At 42.1% G+C, this 25,081-nt stretch overlaps 1 protein-coding gene across 5 annotated transcripts in view; it reads right to left on the bottom strand.

Annotated features, from left to right (window-relative positions):
- synj1 (synaptojanin 1) overlaps window positions 1–25,081 on the bottom strand; it is a 124,146-nt gene that overhangs the window by 23,391 nt on the left and 75,674 nt on the right. For all 5 annotated transcript variants that reach the window (XM_068041070.1, XM_068041074.1, XM_068041071.1 and 2 more), the window contains 9 exons: window positions 22,562–22,754; window positions 16,556–16,714; window positions 14,565–14,721; window positions 13,741–13,858; window positions 12,578–12,793; window positions 9,479–9,557; window positions 3,785–3,947; window positions 2,497–2,712; window positions 1,202–1,336 (listed from right to left, as the gene is read on the bottom strand). In XM_068041070.1, the coding sequence (XP_067897171.1) occupies window positions 1,202–1,336; window positions 2,497–2,712; window positions 3,785–3,947; window positions 9,479–9,557; window positions 12,578–12,793; window positions 13,741–13,858; window positions 14,565–14,721; window positions 16,556–16,714; window positions 22,562–22,754 (1,436 nt within the window). The remainder of the gene's footprint in view (window positions 1–1,201; window positions 1,337–2,496; window positions 2,713–3,784; window positions 3,948–9,478; window positions 9,558–12,577; window positions 12,794–13,740; window positions 13,859–14,564; window positions 14,722–16,555; window positions 16,715–22,561; window positions 22,755–25,081) is intronic.

A 25,081-nucleotide genomic window follows, 5' to 3' on the forward strand; every position in this document is an offset into this window, starting at 1 on the left:
CCGCAGTGATAAATTTACTTCTCCTGCCACCCCCCACAGTAAGTGTTCTGCCTCGCTCTCCCGGACGGGGATCCGAAGGCGCGGCAGTGCTCGTCGCTGGGGTGAAGATTGCAGCGGGACATCAGGTGGCGACGTGAAATTAATGAATTCAAGTATTTTAATTTATGTAAATTGCAGTCTCGTTGCCGAGCAGCAGGGGGTCGGGGCCGCCACCAGTAATACTGGGCCAGGCCCTGCCAGCGTCTAGGTCCGTGGCAGGCCTCATCCAGGGCCATCTTCAGGACCATCCACCACAGATCCCGACGTCCAAGGGCTCCTTAAAACCCAGCCATTATGTCAAGCCCGTCTGCTATCTCGGCTGGATGCAGAAGATCCCATGTGACTATCTGGAGGAATTCTACTAATGTCCTGGCTAACATTAACTCCGCTATCAACATCACAAAAAACAGATTATCTGGTCACATGATTTATAGGACCTTGCTATGCGCAAATTGATATTTGCCTACATTACAACAGTGACTTAGTGCAGGAATGCTCCTCCAACTCTACAAGGGTTAACGTTGATGGATTTGCCAACCAGTGAACAAACTTAAACTGAAAACTGCTTCTGAAAGAATTTGCAATGGAACCTTTATGATTAATACTCCAATTATCTGTTTTTTGCTTATCCAGAATTTATGCAGGAACAAAGCCTTGTGTAGGATATCAAAACTATTCAATATTTTGTTATTTGTATTTAATCCCATTTTCTTGCAAAATAAAGCTATAGTTTTTGTTATTTGTATTATACTTGTGCTCATTTCTGTGCAAACAGCATTACGGCACTCACGCGTAGGACAAAAATTTGGGGACTTCCGATTACGTTTTAATTTCCAACATACACACAGCAGGTGATGGTAGATTATGAACATTCTACTGTAGTTTTGACTAAGACCAATAAAGCTAACTTTGGAACACATTTTACATTGTACTCAACGATTATCACACCAGTACTAACAAAAGTAAAACACAGGTATGTGCTACACAAAACCTTACATACAAGAATATTTGGATGGCAACTATGGTCTTGGCTTTGTAGGTTTCGTAGTTTTCTTTTCCATAAGACCCAACTTAAATACTCAGCTAAGCCAAGTTATTTTGCATCACTTTTAATTTGTTGAAAGTTTAGAGGCAAGACCAGGGGAAAGAAAAGCTCATCTACCTGATGGAGGTGGTGGCCTTTGTGGTGGAGCAGGTCTTGAAGGAGGTACTGCAGGACGTGGTGGAGGTGGTCGCTTCGGTTCCAGTGTTTGAACACTTTCCTTGTGTATTGGAACTTGCTGGAGCTCTGAAGAAACTGATTTTTTTTTAAAAAGACAATAAATGACTAACCATTTAACAACATAATAGGTAGATTAGAGCTTATGTCATAGTGCAAATAATTAAGTCAATCAAAAGAAAGAACAACCTAGGTGAACTATTTAAAGTAGCCTATGATTAAACTTCCTAGTATTTTCCTTGCTTTGTTTCTGATGCATTAAATTCAGTAAAATGAATAAGCAAATAAAAGTGTTTTTACATTCTGTAACGGTCATCCAGACTGTCCAATATTTCTCATTATATTTTAATATTTTAAACAAGCTGTTGGATAAAGGAGCATAATGGATTTTTTTTTTTAAGACAAAGAAATGAAAGTAATTAGCTTAGAATTTAACATGTCACTTTTTAAAATTATGGGTAGCCCTATAAAAGGGCACGGTAACTGCATTTAAAATCCAGTGTTTCTGGCTTAGGCAACCATCAGATGGTGTACAAAGACAAGCTTAAAAAGCTGGGTCTATTCACTTTAGAAATGTGGAGACTTCAAGGTGACTTGACAGATGTATATAACATCGGTAACAGACTAGATTGATTATTTCAGTTTCACAGAATGGAGAGAACCAGGGGTCATGCACACATTACACAAGATTAAGACTATGCTAGATATGAAGCAGTTATTCTTTTCCCAGAGAATAGTAGATCCATGGAACCAGTTGCCAGCTCATACAATGTGGTGTCCTGGAATAGTTTTGTTTGCCTTGATTTGAGGAATTTTCCACATTTCGTTTCAACCTAACCGGCTGTGTTTTTTAAAAAAAAGTTTTTGCTTCGCTCTTAAGAATACATGGCTTCTAGCGGATAGGGGCTGTCTAATCTTGATGCTTCAGGGATCACACTGTGGAGCAACTTGATGGACCAGATGGTCTTTCCTGCCTGTCATTTTTGTGTTTCATAATATAATGGAAATAGAAGGGGCCTTATTGTTTTGCTGAGCAATGCCAACTGCTTGTAACTGAAATGAATTGTTACATGTGTAGCTAAATTTCTAACTAATCTGAAACTAAATCACAGTACTGTCATTAATGGCCAAGTGTAGACCATTTCCTCAAGGGAAAGTTATAAGAGATGGGCTAGTCTGCATACAATGAGAGTTATATATTTCTAAACATACTGTTGATATTCACAGAAAATCTTTACCTTGATGTGCTTGTTCCTGTAGAACTGTGGAAACTCTTGGAGCTGCTCGACTTGGTCTGCTAGGTAGTACTGGTAAAGGCATCTCTGGTATTGTGGGCGATGGACATGGACTTGTCCTCGGGGTCGAACCAGGAGAGGTGCCTGAACCTGAACCAGAGACAGGCTGCAAATGCTGAGCGATTTCGTCTACTTCAGCACAATAATCATCTACATCACCTGTATGAAAACAGTATTAGATACATTATATGCAATACAAACTAGTACCAAATGCTAAAATAAAAGCAAAATACTGCAGATGCTGGAAGTCTGAAATAAAAACAGGAAGTGCTGGAAATACTCAGCAGGCCTGGCAGCATCTGTGGACAGAGAAACAGAGTTAACATTTCAGGTCATTAACCCTTTCGCTCTCTCCACAGATGCTGCCGGACCCGCTGAGTATTTCCAGCATTTTGTTTTTATATTAGTAACAAATGCTTTTAAGGATGCACTAAAGTTGATTAACTAGTAGAGATCCGCAAAACATTTGCAGTGAAATTAGTATCTTTATTGCAACAGTACTACTTTAAATCCCCATCCCATGCCATTCCATCCCTCCCTTACCATCCTTCTCATGCCATACCCATCCCATTCCTTTCATCCCTCTCGTATCATTCCCATCCCACCCCTTCTTCCTGTACCTCCCATACCTTACCCCACCCCCTCCCCAACTGCTGCCCCCTCCCCCCCCAGTCCACCACGTGCCCACAGGCTTCACCCACTAAAATCAACCCACCAACCAATCAGGACAATACAGACAAACAAAAACTGATTACTACAAATTCTTACATTGTTCAGTGGCTGAACCTGTATCACTTGTTATCATTCAACCAAAATTATTCTTGCCTAAAATTGTAGAAATTACGTGACTGCCCACTGATGTTGATCAATAATGGGATTCCACAAATAAAGTTATGCGGAATACGTAAACAACATTTACTGATTAAGATTCATTTTTATAACAGTTTCATTTATAAGTGGCATTTAGTTAACTGAATGTACTGCCAGTAATTTAACATGCCCAAATAAGAAACATTTAAATAGTGAAATTAATTTCTGATGGGATGCTTGTCTACGGATTGATTTAATCATAGCCAAATCATTTTACTGAAAGTTTTCATACATTTTTAATATACCGCAGTCAACATTGAATTACATTTTATAAATTCAAGAAACATAGTAAAAGGTCTTACCTTAATGTAAAGAAATCAAAATGAAAATGTGATTTTAAACTTGAATCCCTATTACATACCTTCCATATCATAGTCAGCAGAAACATCTGTATCCTCTCCAAGCAGTGTGGAGCTAGAAGAGACTGGCAAACCAAGGCCAATTCTTTCCAGACTCATCTCTTCCTCCAATCTGCTGCTCCAATCTGGATTCTTTAGATGAATATTGATTGTCCTGCCGAAAACCTGTATGAATGGAATGACACTTTTTTCCCCAAAATGTTTTAATCAAGATAGATTTCAGTGATTCTGGAAAGGACCATCAAATTAGTCACCTCTGTCAGTATTCAAGCAAGATTCACTTATTTCTTGAAAATAAGAATTAGGAGCAGGAGTAGGCCACTCAGCCCCTCAATTCTGCTCCGCCATTCAACAAGATCATGGCTGATCTGACTGTAACCCCAACTCCACATTCCTGCCTACCCCCGATAACCTTTCAACCCCTTGCTTATCAAGAATCTATCTACCTCTGCCTTAAAAATATTCAAAGGTTCTGCTTCCATCGTCTTTTGAGGAAGAGTTTTCCAAAGACTCACGAGAGTCACAGTGGTTAGCACTGCAGCCTCACAGCTCCAGCGACCAGGGTTCAATTCCAGGTACTGCCTGTGTGGAGTTTGCAAGTTCTCCCTGTGTCTGCATGGATTTCCTCCGGGTGCTCCGGTTTCCTCCTATATGCCAAAGACTTGCAGGTTGATAGGTAAATTGGCCATTAGCAATTGCCCCCAGTATAGGTAGTTGGTAGGGAAAAATATAGGGACAGGTGGGGATGTGGTAGGAATATGAAATTAGTGTAGGTTTAGTATAAATGGGTGGTTGATGGTCGGCACAGACTCGGTGGGTCGAAGGGCCTGTTTTAGTGCTGTATCTCTTAAAAAAAAAAATTCTCCTCATCTCTGCCTTAAATAAACAGCAACCACTAGTTCTAGATTCTCCCACAAGGGGAAAGTTCCCGTCCACATCCACCCAAATTTTATCATTTTTTTGGGACTTCATGAAGTTCCTAGTTTTTAATGCAGTGAATAGAATTTTTTTTCAAAACTCTAGTACTCTTCTCCTGCTGCTTTCTACTACACTGGTTATGCTTCTGTGCTTCTGCATTTCTGTTTCTGCTATTCTCTCCTTCCATTTGTTCTGCATTCCTCTCCCTCATTCTCTCTGTGTTTGTTACTTTCCCACTTAACTCTTCATTACTGCTCCTGGTGCCTTTTCTGTTACTGTAAACAACCGATGCATTTTCTTTCACACTCTCCAACAAAGATTTAAAAAAGAAACTAAATGAGAACCCCCAAAAGGCTCCTCCAATTCCTACATAGCTGATCAGTGGACTCAACTCACTGCACCCAACAGCATGGTCTGGGTAGGACTTGCAGTCTAGAAATTGACTACATGCTTAGTCTAAAATCACTAAACCTGAGGACAGCGTGGAACAGGCTGATATGCTTGAACAGGTTGAGGTTAAGAGGGAGGATGTGCTGGAAATTTTGAATGATATGAGGACAGATAAGTCCCCGGGGCCAGACGGGATATACCCAAGGATATTACGGGAAGCGAGGGAAGAGATTGCCGCACCTTTGGCGATGATCTTTGCGTCTTCACTGTCCACTGGAGTAGTACCAGATGATTGGAGGGTGGCAAATGTTATTCCCTTGTTCAAGAAAGGGAATAGGGATAACCCTGGGAATTATAGACCAGTCAGTCTTATGTCGGTAGTGGGCAAATTATTGGAGAGGATTCTGAGAGACAGGATTTATGATTACTTGGAAAAGCATGGTTTGATTAGAGACAGTCAGCATGGCTTTGAGAGGGGCAGGTCATGCCTCATAAGCCTTATTGAATTCTTTGAAGATGTGACAAAACACATTGATGAAGGAAGAGCAGTGGATGTGGTGTATATGGATTTTAGCAAGGCGTTTGATAAGGTTCCCCATGGTAGGCTCATTCAGAAAGTAAGGAGGCATGGGATACAGGGAAAGTTGGATGTCTGGATACAAAATTGGCTGGCCCAGAGAAGTCAGAGGGTGGTAGTAGATGGAAAGTATTCAGCATGGAGCTCGGTGACCAGTGGTGTTCCACAAGGATCTGTTCTGGGACCTCTGCTGTTTGTGATTTTTATAAATGACTTGGATGAGGAAGTGGAAGGCTGGGTTAGCAAGTTTGCCGATGACACGAAGGTTGCTGGAGTTGTGGATAGTGTGGAAGGCTGTTGTAGGTTGCAACGGGACATTGACAGGATGCAGAGCTGGGCTGAGAAGTGGCAGATGGAGTTCAACCTGGAAAAGTGTGAAGTGATTCATTTTGGAAGGTCGAATTTGAATGCGGAATGCAGGCTTAAAGACAGGATTCTTGGTAGTGTGGAGGAACAGAGGGATCTTGGGGTCCATGTCCATAGATCGCTCAAAGTTGCCACCCAAGTTGATAGGGTTGTTAAGAAGGCGTATGGTGTGTTGGCTTTCATTAACAGGGGGATTGAGTTTAAGAGCCGCGAGGTTATGCTGCAGCTCTATAAGGCCCTGGTTCGACCACACTTGGAATATTGTGTTCAGTTCTGGTCGCCTCATTATAGGAAGGATGTGGAAGCTTTAGAGAGGGTGCAGAGGAGGTTTACCAGGATGCTGCCTGGACTGGAGGGCATGTCCTACGAAGAAAGATTGAGGGAGCGAGGGCTTTTCTCACTGGAGCGAAGAAGGATGAGAGGTGACTTGATAGAGGGGTACAAGATGATGAGAGGCATAGATAGAGTGGATAGCCAGAGACTTTTTCCCAGGGTGGAAAGGGCTATCACCAGGGGGCATAATTTTAGGGTGATTGGAGGAAGGTTTCAGGGAGATATCAGAGGTAGGTTCTTTACAGAGAGTGGTGGGTGCTTGGAATGCGCTGCCAGCGGTGGTAGTACAAGCAGATACATTAGGGGCATTTAAGCGACTCTTGGATAGGTACATGGATGATAGTAGAATGAAGGGTAGGTAGTTACTTAGATCTTAGAGTAGGTTAAAGGTTCGGCACAACATCGTGGGCCGAAGGGCCTGTACTGTGCTGTACTGTTCTATGTTTTATTAAATCCAAACAAATAGCTCAGCCAGCTGCAAAATATTTGCAACTGGCCTACATGAGCTGCAACACGTTGAAGAAATAAAATGGAACAGGCTAGTTATGTTACAGAAAAGACCACCATTAGTTCAGAGAGGCATTTGAGTGCAGGATGAGGCTTGAAAGTTCAAGTGGGGATCATCTAGAATTTTACAGGTAACATGCAGGAATGGTAGAAGGTTTTAGGTCTCATATTCCATGAAATATTTTTATTAAAATATCAGTAATTCAGATTTTTCTCATTTCTTCTCTTTTCCATAGGATTCTTCAACCTTCGTACTGCTCTGCACTGTCAGCCTGGATTATGTGCTCAAGTCTCTGGAATGGGGCTTGAAGCCATGACGTTCTGATTTACTGATGAGTGTACTATCACTGAGCCAAGGCCGAGACCTTAAAGGCCTTCATACTGTTGATGTTGCAATAAGGTCTGGAATCAAGGGGCCTGGCAGAACCCATCACAGTCTGTAACCCCACAGCCTGAAAGCTCCTTCATCATCATCGTAACCCTGGTTCAATTAGTGTAGAAGAGCATGCGAGAGCAACATTAGGCATATGTGAAAACCAGATGCTAACCTGATAAGCTGCACCAGAGGGCTACTTGCATGCTGAACAATAAAAGCAGCAAGATAGAAATAAGCAACCCCACAACCAACAGATCAGGCCAAAGTATCAGTGAGCAGATTACTGGTGAGCAAGTGTTTTGCTAGGCCACTTCAGAGGGCAGTTTAAGAGTCAACACATTAGTGTGGGACTGAAGTCACAGATAGACCAGACTGAGTAAGGAGTGCAGGTTTCCTTTCCCAAAGGATATTAGTGAACCTGTTAGATCTGTATTATAATCAAGTGGCTTCATGGTCACTTAGTTCCTGAAATTAGCTTTTTACTTCCAGATTTGTTTTTTTTTTTTAAATGAATTTAAATTCTCAAAACTGTCATGGTGGAGTTTGAACTCTCATTCTTTGGATTATTAGTGGATTTATAGATTTGAGAGTCCAGTTACAGAACAAGGTCATTACCTTTGCCTCAGAACCTTTAGGTTAAATGGAAGTGGGGGAGGAGAAAATCATCCAAAATTCCTGTTCTGACTTATATCCAGGGACCTCTGTTGACAAGGGCACCTGTGCATACATTGAGCTCATGTGCAATAGCTCCCACAAATAAAACAGCCTGCTGACAATCTATATTTAATTTGGCACATGAAGAAAGCCTACAAAGTGAGGAAAAGAAGGTGGTGAGCAACTGTAGAACCATACCTTCAGCATTTCTCAGTGCTTTGAGGAGAGTAACTTGGCAGAGTAGGGAGAAAAATATAAGTTGGTGAAGAATGGTTGTTTATTAGAGGAGGGACTTTATTCGGCTACTGACCACTAGTCAGATGCTGATCAATTTCTCTATTTATTCGTCCTAACACCCAACCTTTTTGGGGTGCTTGTTCAAATGGACGCAATAGATTCCACGGCAGTATACTAACAAAAGCAGAGAGTACCATGGTGTAGCTGAAAATATTCAGCCCTCAATCACCAAAACCAAATTAACTGGTTATTTATCTTATTAGGGTTTGTGTGACCTTGTATGAAAATTAGCTATCGTGTTTGCCTACAAAACACATGGCTACATTTCAAAAATAATATATTCACTGTAAAATGCTTTGGCATCCTGACAATGTACAATAAAAATGCAAGTTATTTATTTAGCTGGGCACAATGGACTAGCTTCCCAGGAGTTTCCCTTTACAAATGCATTGCAATAGTGAGAGTCTGACTCAACAGGAGCATTCCAGCCCCTCCTAATTGGAACGTTATGGGTTCATACCCCACTCCAGACAGCAGGATACTTGTGTCTAACAGGAATACAATAACCAACTGTCATCTTCGTAGGGATGTGCAAGTCAGGTTAATGCCTTGTCCATAAAAAAGGACTTAGTCATGAAAAAACCCAAAACATGATCTGTTTAATGTAAAGCAGTGGAAGAAATGGATTGTCGCACCTGCCAATTGGCACGGAACTACTTACATTTATATAGCGCCTTTAATGTAGTAAAGCATTCCAAGCTACTTCACGGGAGCGCTATCAAACAAGATTTGACACCGAGCCACAAAGAAATATTAGGACAGGTAACCAAAAGCTTGGTCAAAGAGGTATGTTTTAATGGGGGGGGGGGGGGGGGGGTCTTAAAAGGAAGGGAGAGACAGAGACAGAGGGGAGACATCAAGGTTTAGGCAGGGAACTCCAGAGCTTAGGACCTAAGCAGCTGAAGGCTTGCCATCAATGGTGGAACGATCAAAGCTGGGGATGTACAAGGGGACAAACTTGGAGGAATGCAGATATCTTGGAGGGGCGTTTAGAACTGGAGGAGATTACAGAGATTGGCCATGGACTTTTAAAATCAAGGTACTGAAAAGAGATAGAAGCCAAGGTAGGCCAGGGAGCACAGAGGCGATGGGTCAATGGGACTTGTGCAACTTGGGATTCGGGCAGCAGTATTTTGGATGATCTCATTGACAGAGTGCAAGATGGGAGAACGGCCAGTAGACACAAATAAAAACTTTGCATGACAGGTATATTTTTAGCACTCCATCAGCAAAATTTAGCAAATTCCATTTACAATTCTGGTTAAGACTTTTACTTACTTCAGTGCCATTTAACTTCTGCACTGCGAGAGCAGAATTGCCTTCCAAAAATGTCACCCACATTTTATCTTCTACAAACCTTAAAAAAAGACAATCAGATTTTTATGATCACTTATTCAAATAAGTTTCTAAAGCGCCTTTTACGCAATTAAAAAAAAAATCCCAAAGAGCTTCATAGGAGCATTATAAAACTAAACTATACCAGGCCAGATGACCAAAAGCTTAAGTAGCATCGTAAAGGAGGAAAGCGAGATGGAGAGGCAGAGGTGTAAGAAGAGCATTCCAGAGCTTAGAGCCTAAGCAATTAAAGGTGTGGGCACCAATGGTGAAGTGATTAAAATCAGGGATGCACAAGAGGGCAGAATTAGAGGAGCACAGTTCTCTTGAAGGGTTGCTGGGCAGGAGGAGATTACAGAGATAGGGAGGGGCAAGGTCATGGAGGGATTTGAAAACAAGGATAAGAATTTTGAAATCAAGATGTTACTTGACCAGGAGCCAATGTAGGTTCATGAGCACAGGGTGAATGGGACTAGGTGTAAGTTAAGACACAGGCAGCAGAGCTTTGGATGACCTCAAGTTTACGGAGAGTATGTGGGAGACCAGCCAGGAGTGCATTGGAGTAGTCAAGTATACAAGTAACAAAGGCATGAATGAGGATGTCAGCAGCAGATAAGCTGAGGAGAGGCAAAGTCGGGCGATATTATGGAGGTGGAAATAGGCAGTCTTATGATGGTGCGAATATGAGCTCATCTCGGGAGCATAGGTGACACCAAGGTTGCAAACAAGCTGGTGGCCCAACTGATGCGCTGCTCCTCTATCACAAAGGAGGACACAAATATCGTATCAGAAATGTTGGGGAACACAGGGTTTAGTGAGAGGGAGGAACTGAAGGAAATCAGTATTAGTAGAGAAATGGTGTTGGAAAAATTGATGGGATTGAAGGCCGATAAATCCCCAAGGCCTGATAATATACATCCCAAAGTACTTAAGGAAGTGGCCCGAGAAATAGCGGATGCATTGGTGGTCATCTTCCAAGATTCTATAGACTCTGGAACAGTTCCTACAGATTGGAGGGTAGCTAATGTAACCCCACTATTTAAAAAGGGAGGCAGAGAGAAAACAGGGAATTATAGACCAGTCAGCCGGACGTCAGTAGTGGGGAAAATTCTAGAGTCCATTATGAAAGATTTTATAGCAGAGCACTTGGAGAACAGTGGTAGAATCGGACAGAGTCAGCATGGATTTACAAAAGGGAAATCATGCTTGACAAAATCGACTAGTATTCTTCGAGAATGTAACTAGTGGAGTTGATGAGGGGGAGCCAGTGTGGATGTGGTTTATTTGGACTTTCAGAAGGCTTTCGACAGAGTCCCACATAAGAGATTAGCGTGTAAAATTAAAGCGCATGGGATTGGGGGTAGTGTATTGCGATGGATAGAAAATTGGTTGGCAGACAGGAAACAAAGAGTAGGAATAAATGGGTCTTTTTCCGAATGGCAGGCAGTGACTAGTGGGGTACCGCAGGGATCGGTGCTAGGACCCCAGCTATTCACAATATATATTAATGATTTAGATGAGGGAACTAAATGTAATATCTCCAGATTTGCAGATGACACAAAACTGGGTGGGAGGGCAATTTGTGAGGAGGATGCAGAGAGGCTTCAGGTGATTTGGACAAGTTAAGTGAGTGGGAAAATGCATGGCAGATGCAGTACAATGTGGATAAATGTGAGGTTATCCACTTTGGTAGCAAAAACAGGAAGGCAGATTATCTGAACGGCTATAAACTGAGAGAGGGGAATATGCAACGAGACCTGGGTGTTCTCGTACACCAGTCACTGAAGGTAAGCAGGCAGGTGCTTCAGGCGGTAAAAAAAGGCAAATGATATGTTGGCCTTCACAGCGAGAGGATTAGAGTACAGGAGCAGGGATGTCTTACTGCAATTATGCAGGGCCTTGGTGTGGCCACACCTGGAATATTGTGTGCCATTTTGGTCTCCTTATCTGAGGAAGAATGTTCTTGCTATAGAGGGAGTGCAGTGAAGCTTTACCAGACTGATTCCTGGGATGGCAGGACTGACGCATGAGGAGAGATTGAGTTGGTTCGGATTATCTTCGCTGGAGTTCAGAAGAGTGAAGGGGGATCTCATAGAAACCTATAAAATTCTAACAGGACTTGACAGGGCAGATGCAGGAAGGATGTTCCCAATGGTGGGGGAGTCCAGAATCAGGGGTCATAGTCTAAGGATACGAGGTAAACCTTTCAGGACTGAAGAAATTACTTCACCCAGAGAGTGGTGAGCCTGTGGAATTCACTACCACAGAAAGCAGTTGAGGCCAAAACATTGTATCCTTTCAAGGAGCAGTTAGATATTGCTCTTGGGGCAAAAGGGATCAAAGGATATGGAGAGAAAGCGGGAACAGGTTACTGAGTTGGATGATCAGCCATGATCATAATGAATGGCGGAGCAGGCTCGAAGGGCCGATTGGCCTACTCCTGCTCCTATTTTCTATGTTTCTATCCATCTTCAGCCTCATCAGGGTCCCCACTCCTAACTGCAATCCAGCAACCACTGCTGGAAATCTCTGTTTATGTACACTTGCAGCAAACATACTGCAGTCAGCAGCTATACCATCCACAGTTGAATAGCCGCCAACATTTACTGGCAATCTTTCATAAACAATGGTCAGGTGTGTAAGGGACTGGATGATAACTGGCATCAGTGGAACCGTACACTAGCAGGGTGTCAATACATGTAGGAGGGAAGAGAATGCAATTGGCGGAAGAAAAAGTATATCCATATTAATTGTCTCCTGTGGTATCAGATGATGCACTTTTTTTTTTACAGACAAGTATTATATTACAGAACGCACAACATATTATTCTTTGACTAATGTGGAGTGGTGTCCCTTAATGTCAAACTTTAATTATTAAGTTAACACAGGTCAATCAACAGCTTGAACTATAGTTTAGCAAGGGGAAATCTGCAGATAGGAAAGCATTTCAGGATCCAGGTCAATTACTGCTGGCTTTTTTTTAAAAAAAAGATTGTTCATACTCTAAACAAAAGCTGGATAGAGATAAAAATATTTTGTTACCTTATCAAAATAACATCACCATATGCAGCAAACTGCTGAAGCAACTGGTCTATCAAGTTATCATCAAAATAATCGTAGTTCGGGGAGGAGCTGGTCAGTGACACTACCACTGTGCCATCAGGTGGTCCCTGTACAGCAATAACATCCTTGTATACTCTTTGTCGAGCCTCAGGATCCACTTCAAATATATCTATGTCTGTAGTGGCAACCACAGGCCTAACAAAATAAGAACAACTTTATATACAATCTGTCTTCAGAACTTTACTATTTATAGTAGACAAAAAGAATGGAGCATTGTAGGGCTGATCGCAATAAAGAGTGAAATACATTAGTGCTTATGGTTCTTCTCTCTTGCCCTTCACCCAATTCACTCAATACACCATTCCCTTTGCTCAATCGTGCTGCATGCAAATGTATGGTCATGTAGCCATTCCCAGACTAGGTTATTCTAGACAGATTTGTCTATTACAAGTTAAGTGAGGCTCAAGATCATGAAATCAGATGACTGTTGTATGTGAACTGGCACTTGACTAAGTTCCAATGCCTCCAGTTCTGAAATAAACGGTTCATTGAAGTTCAGCAATAACTCAACAATTTGAAAATACATTTTAATAGATTATATTATCCCAGTGTTACATCATATCGTAAGCAAATCTTCCTCACATCAATGAATGGGTAGTGCAGGCAGACCTGCATATTGGCTGTTTTGTACTTTGCAGTTTCTCCAGCCACATATACTAGATGCAAAGCGAGAAGATGGCAAGATAAATCAGGAAATCTCTATAGCCCCCACTAAATATCTGTTAGTAAGAGGGCTAGAACACAAACGTGGACACTTTTCCTAACCTACTATTCTATCGTGTGCCGACTGCCTGATCACAAATCTATTGCTGGAAAGCCTCACTGTAACACAGTGAAGTAAATCCGTATTAGTGCTTCAATATACGCCCTCTACAGTACAGACACCAGTGTCAGGCAACTATTTTAAAATTTATGAGTGACCAGCTTACTATGAAACCAAATGACAAATTTAAAATGTAAATCTTAATGATATTAAATTGAAGATTCTTGCACATTTCATATATTTGACTTCTATAACTTTTTCTTATAGAGCAAAAAAAATCTAGGTTTCATGTTGCTTCAACAATGACTGTTTGGCGTACCTATGATCAGATGTTTTCAGTTCTGCTCTTCCATAATATACCAGTGTTCCAGGACTCCATGAATTAGTTAACTTAGGTTCATCCTTAATACTGGAATTCAGCAAATCCAGGTCTTCAGCTGGAAAATACAGAACATAATTGATGCAAGATGAACTTCCTCACCCACAACCTCCCTCTGCGAAGAAAATAAATAAAAAGCCAAGGACAGTCAGAGTCAACTTCTCTAATTTGAATGTCAGATTTACATTAAGCACTTGATGTCTAAACTTTATTGTGCAACACATTACCAATTTGCATGGAAGTGAGGCAAATATATCAGCAGTGGCTTGTATTCATGACCTTTGGACTAATTTTACTCAATTCCTGATGGAACTCTGCTGCATCTCCTGATAAAAATGAAAGCAGACCTTTGCACAAAATAGGAATGTTGGAGCAGTAACTGTTTAATTGTTTAATGTCATCAGAAATTACAGGATATTTTATATTCTTCATGCAGCATACATCCTTTGAACATAGCTAGAGTTCTGTAAATTTCAAAATAAACAGCCACACACAGGAAGCTTAAACATTAAGGGGTAAGCCCATGTTCCCACAGTATCTGTGCTCAAAGGAAGCATGAGTCGGGGGATTAGAGTTGCAATGCAGTTCTCCTATATCATTCCTATGCTCCCTCCAAATGAAGCACCCCTTCGGGAGTGGAGGCAACGACAGCGTGGAATTATCCAAATAGTGCAAAGAATGACAACAACACAAGAGTAAACAGATAAATTTGAGGAATATGCAGCGAGATAGCATAGCACTGCAACACAACTCATTTATCAGACCTGATTTGTCAACAGGCCATTTTCTTCTTTTCCAAAGAATTCGATCTGTCCAGGCTGGAGTTCGACATTTCTCACTTGTGTCATAATCATCAGAGAACAGGTCATATTTGTATGTTGGAGCAAAATTTATTACGCCTTCTAAAAATTCTCGGAAAATCTGCAAAAACAAAAAAAATGATTGAACCATTGTGCCTGTGTCAGACTGAAAACTAGAATATATGCACCTCACTGGAGAGTTACGCTACAGGACAGTGTAACCTTGTACTTACACTGCCAACTACACAACTGTGGGTTGTGGAGTGGGAGAGTGGTGCAGTGATAAAGAAGCACTGTGCATGAGTGCTTGGTCATAAGTGCAGAAGCTTGCTTACTCATTTTTATTGTTAAAAAAACACAGGCTGCAGTGCCTGTTAACTTTTCTGATTATTTTTTCATCTTGAGAGTTAGGTTCAGGCTTCCCAGGAGGTTCAATGGTCTGTCTGATCATTTAAAATAGTGCAAGACTATAAACTTCGGTGGAGTTTAAGCAAAAATGGCAGTGTAACTGTCGCAAATGTCATAACCTTTTAGATAATCTTGCATATTTTGTTGTTCCACCATTGACATGCTTTACAGAAGCAAAATACTGCAGATGCTAGAAATCCAAAGTGCTGGAAATATTTAGCAGGTCTGGCTGAATCTAAAGACAGAAACAGAGTTAATGGGCTAGATTTTACGTCGGGCGGACAGGAGCTGGCCACCACGTAAAAGTCGGTGGCAAACCCACTTCTACCCGGCCCGGGGATCCGACCCGCATTTTACAGGTCCCCGGGCTTTAAGTTTTCCGAGGGAGGAAGTCCCAGCTCATTGAACTTTCGACCAATCAACAGGCCAGCAGCTCTTAGTCCCAGCAGCGCCACTGGGAGCAGTGGCCACTGCTGGGACTCTAACCCAGCCAAGGACATGGAGCCAGGCATATAGATAAGTTGGGATTTGCCTCACCGGCTAATTGGTAGCACCCCGGCAAGGGGTTGTTTGGGGAGGGGGGGGGGGGGGGGGGGGTGTGTGTCTCAGGTCCCAGGGGTGGTTGTTGAAATGGGAGCGGCCCTCAATCGGGCACCCTGTGCCGGGCGAAGGCCCTTAAGTGGACATTAAGTGGCCACTTAAGGACCTTGATTGGTCTGGGGCAGGCGGCCCGTTTCTTGCCCCCCCCCCCACCCCCCCAGCCCACGTAAAGTGGGGCAGAGGCGGGAGCGGGTCGGGAAGGCCTCCCGGAGCCTCCCACTCAATTTTATGCCATCCTCACCCCACCCCCCACCATCCTGCTCGCTGGGGTGGAATAAAGGGATTATGGGATATGGGGAGAAAGCAGGAACAGGATTAGACGATCAGCCGTGATCTTTTTTGAATGGCGGAACAGGGCCGAATGGCCTACTCCTGCTTCTATTTTCTATGTTTTTTTATGAGTAAAATTCTAGCCAATGTTTCAGGACAATGACCTTTCATCAAAACTGGGGAAAAAGCAAAGATGCTGCCAGACTTGTTGAGTATTTCCAGTATATTCTGTTTTTGTTAATATTACTTTGAGATCTACAACTAAATAATGATTTATTGCAATGATTTACAACTTCATTCCATATGGAATTTATCATCCTGAGGTAAAGCTTTTATAGCATATGCGCAGCAGGCTAAAAGCCTTTCACAAAACAGCACCATCAGTTTGTGATAGGACATAAACGCACTGTCTGAATACATGCTCTTCAATTTAAATGACCCAGATGGTTTACGTCATGTTAAGTAGCCTGATGTCAAGTTTATTTCTTGGTAACCCAAGTGCAATTACAGGATGGATCAAGGCATGCTCTTTCCAACTCCTCCCCCACATCCAGTCCTAGAAAAGGTATTTATTTGACAAAAAAAATTCTAAAGAGTCTGCTTTCAAAAGATGCACAAGCTACTTCATAATGATACATTTCAAGAGTTACTTCTTAAAAAATAAATTTTCATCTTACATGTCCAGCATTTTTCTGATTAATAAGTTGGTCCCCTGACAGAAGAGAGTCCCAATTCTGTTGTCTGATCAGCTCTTTTACTTCTTCATTTGGAAGATCAATGCGGTAATTGAAATCTCCACACCAAAATATATAATCATGAGAAAACAGTAATCTTCCCTATAGAAAGTGAAGAACATATGGTTCAGAATTTAATTCAAAATTACCTAATTTTTGCACTTTAAAAAAAAATTCCCAATGTTTTAAGGGTTTTGATTTTCAGATCTCAAGCTTTAGATAGTTGAAACATCATTCGTGATTTTTAGCTTCTGTTTTAATATTTTTTATTTCACTGAATATAATCTTTAGCCAATTTTGTCATCGTTACAAAGCTGTTCTTGGCACATCTCCCTCATGGACCCCCAAGATCAGGAGTTCAATTCAACAGGGTAAATTTTCATCAGCACTCATGAAACAGAGCTATTCATGCTAGGGGTGCACCACAGGTGCACATACCCCGTAATTTTCTGTGCGCTAATTTTAATAGAAGGAACCATGAAGGAGATGCACCCAAGAGGTAAAAAAATCATTTCGCTTACAACAAATGAAGAGCGGAAACCAGCTTGATCAATAGCAGATGGGCTGGATTTCACCAACCCCCGACATCAGGATCATGGCTGGGGGAAGTGGGGGGTGGGGGGGGGGGGGGGAAGTGGGAAAATGTCTCAGAGAGCCGCCACGCACCCAGAGGGCCTGGCTCAATATTAGTGGCGGTGGCGAAGTCGCGTGGCAGCCCCTCCATCATTTGGTGACAGGTCCCCAATTTGAACATTTAAATAAATTAAAATGATTGAATTAATGAAGTCACATTACCACCTCATGTCCCGCTGTGATCTTCACCCCGGTGGCCGGCACTCCCGCGCCTTCGGATCCCCGTCCAGGGAAACGAGGCGCAACACTGGTGGTGGGGTGGGGAAGTTACGTTTAGCAGTGCAGTGGGGAGGGGGAACTGGGTCAAATTAGCCTCATGGGTGTAGGGGACGGCAGGAAGGGTTGTAGTTGGAAGTTTGTGCAGGTTGTGGGTGGGGGAGGGGGGGGGAAGAGGAGACTCAGATTGTAAAGGTCTTTTGTTTGGGGGGGGGGGGGGGTGGGAGAAGGGAAAATAATTAATTTAATTGTTATTGGGGGTGGGAGAGGGACAAAAGAGACTTTTTTTTTTAAAACTTTAATTCAGTCTACCCTGAAATATTTTTATATTAGCTGGTAGGGCTGACAACCCTTTAAAAATGGCATCAGCGCCTGCGTACAGGCAGCTGACGCCATTGCCAGGGACAGACAGCCCAACCCCTCCATGTGATCGGGGGAGGTGGGAGGTGGTGGGTAGCCTGCCCTGGCTATTTAAATGAGCCGCCGCACGGAAGATTGTTGCGGCACTATGGCGTGCGGCCTGCACAGGCAGGCTGCTGTTTTTTCATCTTGCTACTGAGATAGAGTCGTACAGCGTAGAAACAGGCCCTTCGGCCCACCGTATCCATGCCGACCATAATGCCTAGCTATACTAATCCCACCTGCCTGTATTAATTCCATATCCCTCTATGCCTTGCTCATTCAAGTACCTGTCCAGATGCCTCGTAAATGTCGCTACTGTTCTTGCCTCCACCACCTCATTCCAGATACCCACTATTCTTTGTGAAAAATTTACCCCTTTGATTCCCTTTAAACCTCCTCCCTCTCACCTTAAATCTATGCCCTCTAGTTTTAGTCACCCCTTCCATGGGAAACAGACTCTGGCTATCTACCCTACCTATGCCTCTCATAATTTTATATACCTCTATCATGTCCCCTCTCAGCAGGGAATACAGACCCAGCCTATCCAATCTCTCTTTATAACTCAAGCCCTCCAAACCGGGCAACATCCTTGTGAATCTTTTCTGCACCCTCTCTAGCTTAATCACATCTTTCCTGTACTGTGGCGACCAGAACTGCACAAAATACTCCAAATGCGGCCTAACCAACGTTATGTACAACTGTAACATGACGTCCCAAATCTTGTGCTCAATGCCTCGGCCGATGAAGGAAAGCATGCCATACGCCTTCTTCACCACCCTGTCTACCTGTGTTGCCACTGATGAGATTATAAAATCCAGCCCAATATTTCAGCACCCCTTTTTGTCCAGATTTTATAAATGCATTGTACTCATATTAGTATGCATTTAAATAATGCCTCCAAAAGGCCTGCTTGTCTTTTTCATGTTGAACACTTCTCATCTCAAAGCTTAAATTAAAGCCCAACTCCATCCAAGTCTTAAATTTTGCTTCCGTATCTGGGCAGGTTCTTCCAGTATTTCTCTCATCACGATAGACAATGCTTCCCTCACTACTATGAAGTGGTCATTACTTGTGTGACTCAACAATGATAGAACACAGCCATGAAGCAAGATAGCTCCAGCCACATAGGTGTGCTGCTAGTAGAGGTCAACTAACATAGCAAAGACTCGAGTGCAAACCTGGGACCTTCTCAGTCTGTAATGCTCAACTAAAAACTGGGTAAAACCCACTGAGCTTTTGTAGCCTTTATTCTATTAATACTGTTATGGATTGCTGTTCTCTTAACTTTCCTCCCTTAGGTGCCTCCATAATATAAGGCAACCAACACTCCAGCTGCAAGTGGATTAACCTAACTCACCTTTTGCTGAAGTGCAACAACTGGCCCATAAACTCTTATGGGTAGAAATTAATCTCAGGCACTGGCGCAAAACGGGCAATATCAGATCGGTCGTGCATTGTACACAGTGCCTGGTATTTAGCTCCATGAACTGAATACCAGACAGCCAATCAGATATCACCCAGTTTGTGCTACCACCCAAGATGAATCTCTGTCCCTTAGTTCCTCAGCTGCTGCTTGGATGTTATGTTCAGTTGTTTTACCCAGCATTTGTACACTCTTCTAATTTTCATGCAATTGAAAATTTTACATCTTCAATATTTAGTGAAACAAAGCAGACGCAACTTAATTTTAGCTTAATTGTTAAACACACATGGAGCAATGGCAAGACATTCAAGAATTTCCCGTAATATCGCAGGTTATTGCATAAAAACTAGTTCTTGGAAAAGCCAACATCTGTTCCCAATGTAATCTCATTCAGCTCACTAATTATGGAGACGTATGGTGCAACTTATACATTTCAATAGTAAGCAGGCTTTAAATAAGCAAAGTCCCTTCTCTTCCAAAAGTGAGACTGGTTCATAATTCCCAATGGACAATGTAAATGGGATCTGAAGATTACAACTAGACATTATTATATGCTTGCAGTTTATTTTGAACCTAGGGCTGGATTTTATTGGGCCCCCGACGTCAGGCTCCATGGCCGGGGGGGGGGGGGGGGGGGGGGGGGGGGAAAGAGAGGGGGGGGGGGAAAAGAGGGAGGGTCAGAAGATGGATCCGGCAGAGGCCACCATGGAGACAGACGCTAGGGGAGCCTGGCAAAATCCACCCAGGAGTGGCGAGGCTACGTGGCAGCCCTCTCGCCGCTGGGCGACAAGACCCACATCTACATACTTTAATTAATTGAATTAATACATTAACGTAAACTTACTGTTATGAAAACCCACATGCCAAATGGAAAATATTAATTTCATAGATTAGAACTTTGCCTGAGACTTTTGCTGGAAATTGTTAAAAAAGAACAGCTAGCAGCCAAAATGGCCATGAACATTTGCATTTCAAACACCAAAGGATTAGACTGAAGACAAACATGATTCTTCTGGCTAGGCTGAGTCAATGGGGTGCTCTCTGATTCAATTACCTGAGATAACCTTGTCAATGTGGTCAAGAGCCATCGACACTCATTGACTTTGAAAGAGCCAACCACCCCCCACCAAGTACATCTGGAGAGCCTGAGGGCAGAGCCTTGAATTTCAGAGAAAATTCCAGAAGAACCTCATTAAAACACAAAGAGATGGTCATGTTATGTGACTGCCTGTGCAACTCTGGGAGATTGAGAGCTGTCATTCAAAAAGCAGGAGGACAGTAACTGAAAGTGATCAAGGGAACAGCTCTCTCTCTCTCCAGCACAGATCCAGAGAAGACCAAAAACCAGGATATACGCAAGTCTGTAACCATGCACATGGCCCAGCGAGGACTTCAGGACTACAATTTTAACGAAAGACTCAGACTACTGAACAGTATTTCAATTCCATTTATTACAGACTCTACTCCAACCTCCCAATTGTTTTTGCCTCTGTAATCGATGTGTGTGCGTGGCTCGTGTGAATGTGGGCGCGGATGCGTAGCGTATTTTAGTAAATTTTAACTGGTTTAGAGTGATAGGGATAGTAAACTTGCATCTTTCTTGTTTAAACCCCAGAAAACATGTCTGATTGGTTCATTTGCAATTATATTAGAGGAACAGGAGCATGCGTTCACTGAGGTGGTAAGTTCAATCACTGTTAAAAAAGGATAAATCCTATTGCAGTCAAACCAGAAAAGGGGGTGAAAGGGGAACCTGAGACCCCTTCCTCACCTGGTTGGAACAGAAATTACCTTCAATGTTCTGGAACCGCTGCGATCTTTGGAGCAGTGGCCAGCTCTCCCGCGCCTTCACTTCCCCAGATGGGGAAAGAAGGCATGACACTGGTGGGGGGAGGGGAGGGGAAGGAGTTATGAATTTCACTGTTGGGGGGGGGGCAAATAATCATCATCAGTGTAGGGGATGGTGGGAAGGGGTGAACTTTAAACTTTTTACAGTCTTGGGGCAGTGGGGGGGGGGGCTCAGATTTCAAAGGTAAGTGTTTTGGGGGGGGGGGGGGGAAGAAGGGCAAATACTTAATGTAATAATTTTTGGGGGTGGGAAAGGAGCGCTAGAATTATATTTGATACATTTTTGGTGGGGGTGTATCTTTAAAAATGTAAATTTGCCGACGGGGATAGCTGCCCTTTAAAAATGGCACTAGCACCTGTGCACAGGCAGCTGGCGCCATTGCTGGCATTGGACAGCCTGTCCCCTCTAAAAAGCATCCCTTTTTAAACAAATCTATGTGACCTTCCTGTGATCAGAGTTGCTATGGCAATTGTGAAATAGTAAACAGATTTTTTGGGGGGGAAAACATTCAAATCCACAAATGTTTTTTCCTCTTTCCTCCACCAGTCACACCGGGGAGTTTTTTTTTTTAAACAATTGGCTGCATAGAACTTATTTTTCCTGATTTGTGAAAGCAAATGTCCTGAAGCATGCCCTGTAGATCCATGTGGCAAACAAGAGTCACACTGCCTAAACTATCACCAACTCCTCCATCCCTCATCATCGTGATCCTGTTTTTTGCACTTACAATTTAGCTACTTTTTCCCCCATTTGCCACCTTTGAATTACCTAAAAGACCAGCCACATGTTATAAGGAAGAGGGACATTAAGAGTAGTTTTCTTACTTAACCAAACTACATCCAATAATGCATCTAAAAACTGATTAGAAACAGGGATTTTTCTAGATTAAGAAAATCTTTTAAATACAAATTACATACATTACAAAGTAACATGTGGAAAACTTCCCTCAGGACAATTACTGAAGTCCAATTTACAGGCTGATCACGATTTATCTCATATCTCTGTTCAGCTCACTTTAAACAGAAGGAGTGTTTAAATGCAGTTAATATTTATCTCTCATTCCACATCATAAAAAAAAGAGATTTGCTGGTCATTTATCACATTGCTGTTTGTGGAAGTAACGCAGTCTTCAAATTGGCTGCTGAGTTTCTTACAGCAGTGATTACACTTCAGAAGTACTTCATTGGCAGTAAAGAGTTTTGGGATGCCCCGAGGTTGTGAAAGGAGTTATATAAAAGCAGGTTTTTTTTAAAAAAATAGATGAAACTTATTCCATGCTGGTCACCCACACATTACTTCATGCATTGTCAACTACAAAAAAAATTTACGTAGGAACTAATGAGTCCTCCTTAATGCTTGCATTTCAAAGCAAAATGAGGGTGAATATATTTATTTACTGCACTTATCCAGGTGATGCTGATCATACCATTGGAAAACTCAGTTTGCGAGCTATTTCAATGTAATCTTCATTCCTTTCCTTGACCTGCGACTGCCCCGCAGCAAAATGTGCACAAACGAAGCAGAGACTGGTTGTATGGAACAACATGCGTACAGCAACTGCTCCTTTGTTACCAGTGGCGCCTCCCATTCCAGTCTTTACAGTGTCAACTGCTACATCCCTGAAACAGAATTCCATAACTCATAAGCAAAACAGGACATCCAAAGTTAACCACATTCATTTTAAACCAGTGTTTCAATAATTAAAGAATGTTTTCTTATCTTTCACATCCTTTATGCAAAACTATTTAGCAACTCATTGCTTATGGCAAGATATTTATCTTTAACTACGGCTTTTATTTTGCACATTTTGTGCTCAAGATGAATATTGGTACTAAAGAACAGGATGTTTTCCAGTTCAGATGGTCAAGGTCATTATCAGGCATGGCAGTCAGGTATAGCAGTTTGCTGGAGGGTAAAGTTCCACTTATTCTGTCCTCAGCCTCAATCTTAGTAGAGCACCTCACTTCTCACTACAATTATCTATTTCAATCCAATTAATGCTGAATTAAGAACAGTTTTATGATACTAGTTGATGCACATGAGGAACTAGATTAAGATGCCTCAAACTTCTTTCACGTAGAAGCCTGGGCTAGATTTGAAACCACGTCCAGAGGTGAAAGAACAGTGTCTAGCCCACTGTACCAGCCAGTCTTTTGAAGGAATTTACTTTTAATTATGATCAGGGAGGGAGAATAGGTACCATACAATATTTGGGTAATCAATAATTATGTAAAGTCAGATGAAAAGCCACTCAGATCGGCACTCCAATTAAAACCAGCAACTATTCAAGACATTGAGCTGTGAAGACAAATAGTAGCAGCAAAAAAATAAGGTAACAGATGTGTCAGTGGATTGACTAAATATAACTCAATTTCAATTCAGAAGTAGTTTACCAGATCCATGATATTTAAATCCATACAGTGTAATATATCACTATTTTGATACGTAATTCAACGTCTGAGTCATCCTGTGAAGATGGATGGAAAAACAAAAAGATTTTTAAAAACCCCAAGCTGATGATTTGTCCATCATTAACCATGACGACAGCCTATGATTCATTCCCAATTTACCACAGGTTCTAAGCTCTTTTAATAGCTATTGAGTCCAATTTTCATGAGTAAGGTTTTCCCACACACAAGTCATCAGGTGCCAGACTGGGCTGAGAGCTGATCGTTCCATAATTTCCTTTGGGCTCTTGCTGGATAGGTCTTGCTTCAAGTTTCGTCATGCCAATGCAAATGCTCTTTTGCAACTTTTTCATGTCACTAGCATCGTACTCCCATATGTCCATTCAGATCCCACTTTTTATTTTACTGTTCAGCATCATCTTCGCCATGTTCCAGATCGTCGCCTTCCCAGCAGATATGGAAGGAGTTTACTTGCAGATGGCAAACTCTACAATTGGTCCTTGGGCAATCCTTCAAACTGACCACAAGAGCGTTTACCAAGATTCACATCATAGTAAAATACATTTTTGGATAGTCTAATATCAGTCATTCGGACTAGGTGACTAGCCCACCACAGCTGCGCTTTCACTATAGTTGCCTCTATGCTAGCCATATTGCTTCAGTGCATGGCACACCACAAGCTGTTATAATAATTGGTGGAATTCAATGGTGATGGAAATAAGAGTTCCCAATAAACGTTAAACCAGGAGAGTTTAAATGGGCAATTAAAAAAGCAATTACTATACCAACGCAAACGTAAAACATTTCAGCTGGTGAACTTTGCAAAATAAATGTGGTTCATAACAGCATTTTTGGATATTTTGATCAAAATTTGGCACTTTATTTTAAAAATAAATTCTTGGCATTTACCCTTTGAAAGAATTCAATATAATGGATCAAGCTGAACGGTACTGGCAAACAGCTTGCTGCATTTTCACTCCTGGGTTTCAAATGTCAAACCTTTTGGTATTTTTCATGTTAACTGCCAAAACTACTAGCTCTAGTTTGCCCTTTTTAAATCCTCCATTCTGCAATCTATAGATCATTGATTACTACTGAAAACCAGGTTGTGTGCTAGCCCCCACACTGTTGAGCATCATCTTCGCCGTGTTCCTGATCTTCACCTTCCCAGCAGATATGGAAGGAGTTTACTTGCACAACAGATGGCACACTCTACAATCTATCAAGGCTAAAATCGAAGACATAAACAAATTGCATCCTGATCGGAGAACTCCTCAATGCTGATGATGCTGCACTAGTCACTCACACGAAAACTCAGCTACAAAGACTCATGGACTGTCTCTCCCATGCCTGTAACTTGTTCGCCTTGACTACAAAGTTAAAAAAAACTGTGGTCATGGGACAAGGTGTTGCATCTCCGCCCCTAATCACACTAAACAACACCCCATTGTAAGTGGTTAGCAAATTCGGTTACCTTAGGTCCACAGTAACAGACAATCTGTCCTTTGATGCAGAGCTCAATACATGCATAGAGAAAG

This window comes from Heterodontus francisci, chromosome 10 (assembly GCF_036365525.1).
Source record: "Heterodontus francisci isolate sHetFra1 chromosome 10, sHetFra1.hap1, whole genome shotgun sequence".
NCBI lineage: Eukaryota > Metazoa > Chordata > Chondrichthyes > Heterodontiformes > Heterodontidae > Heterodontus > Heterodontus francisci.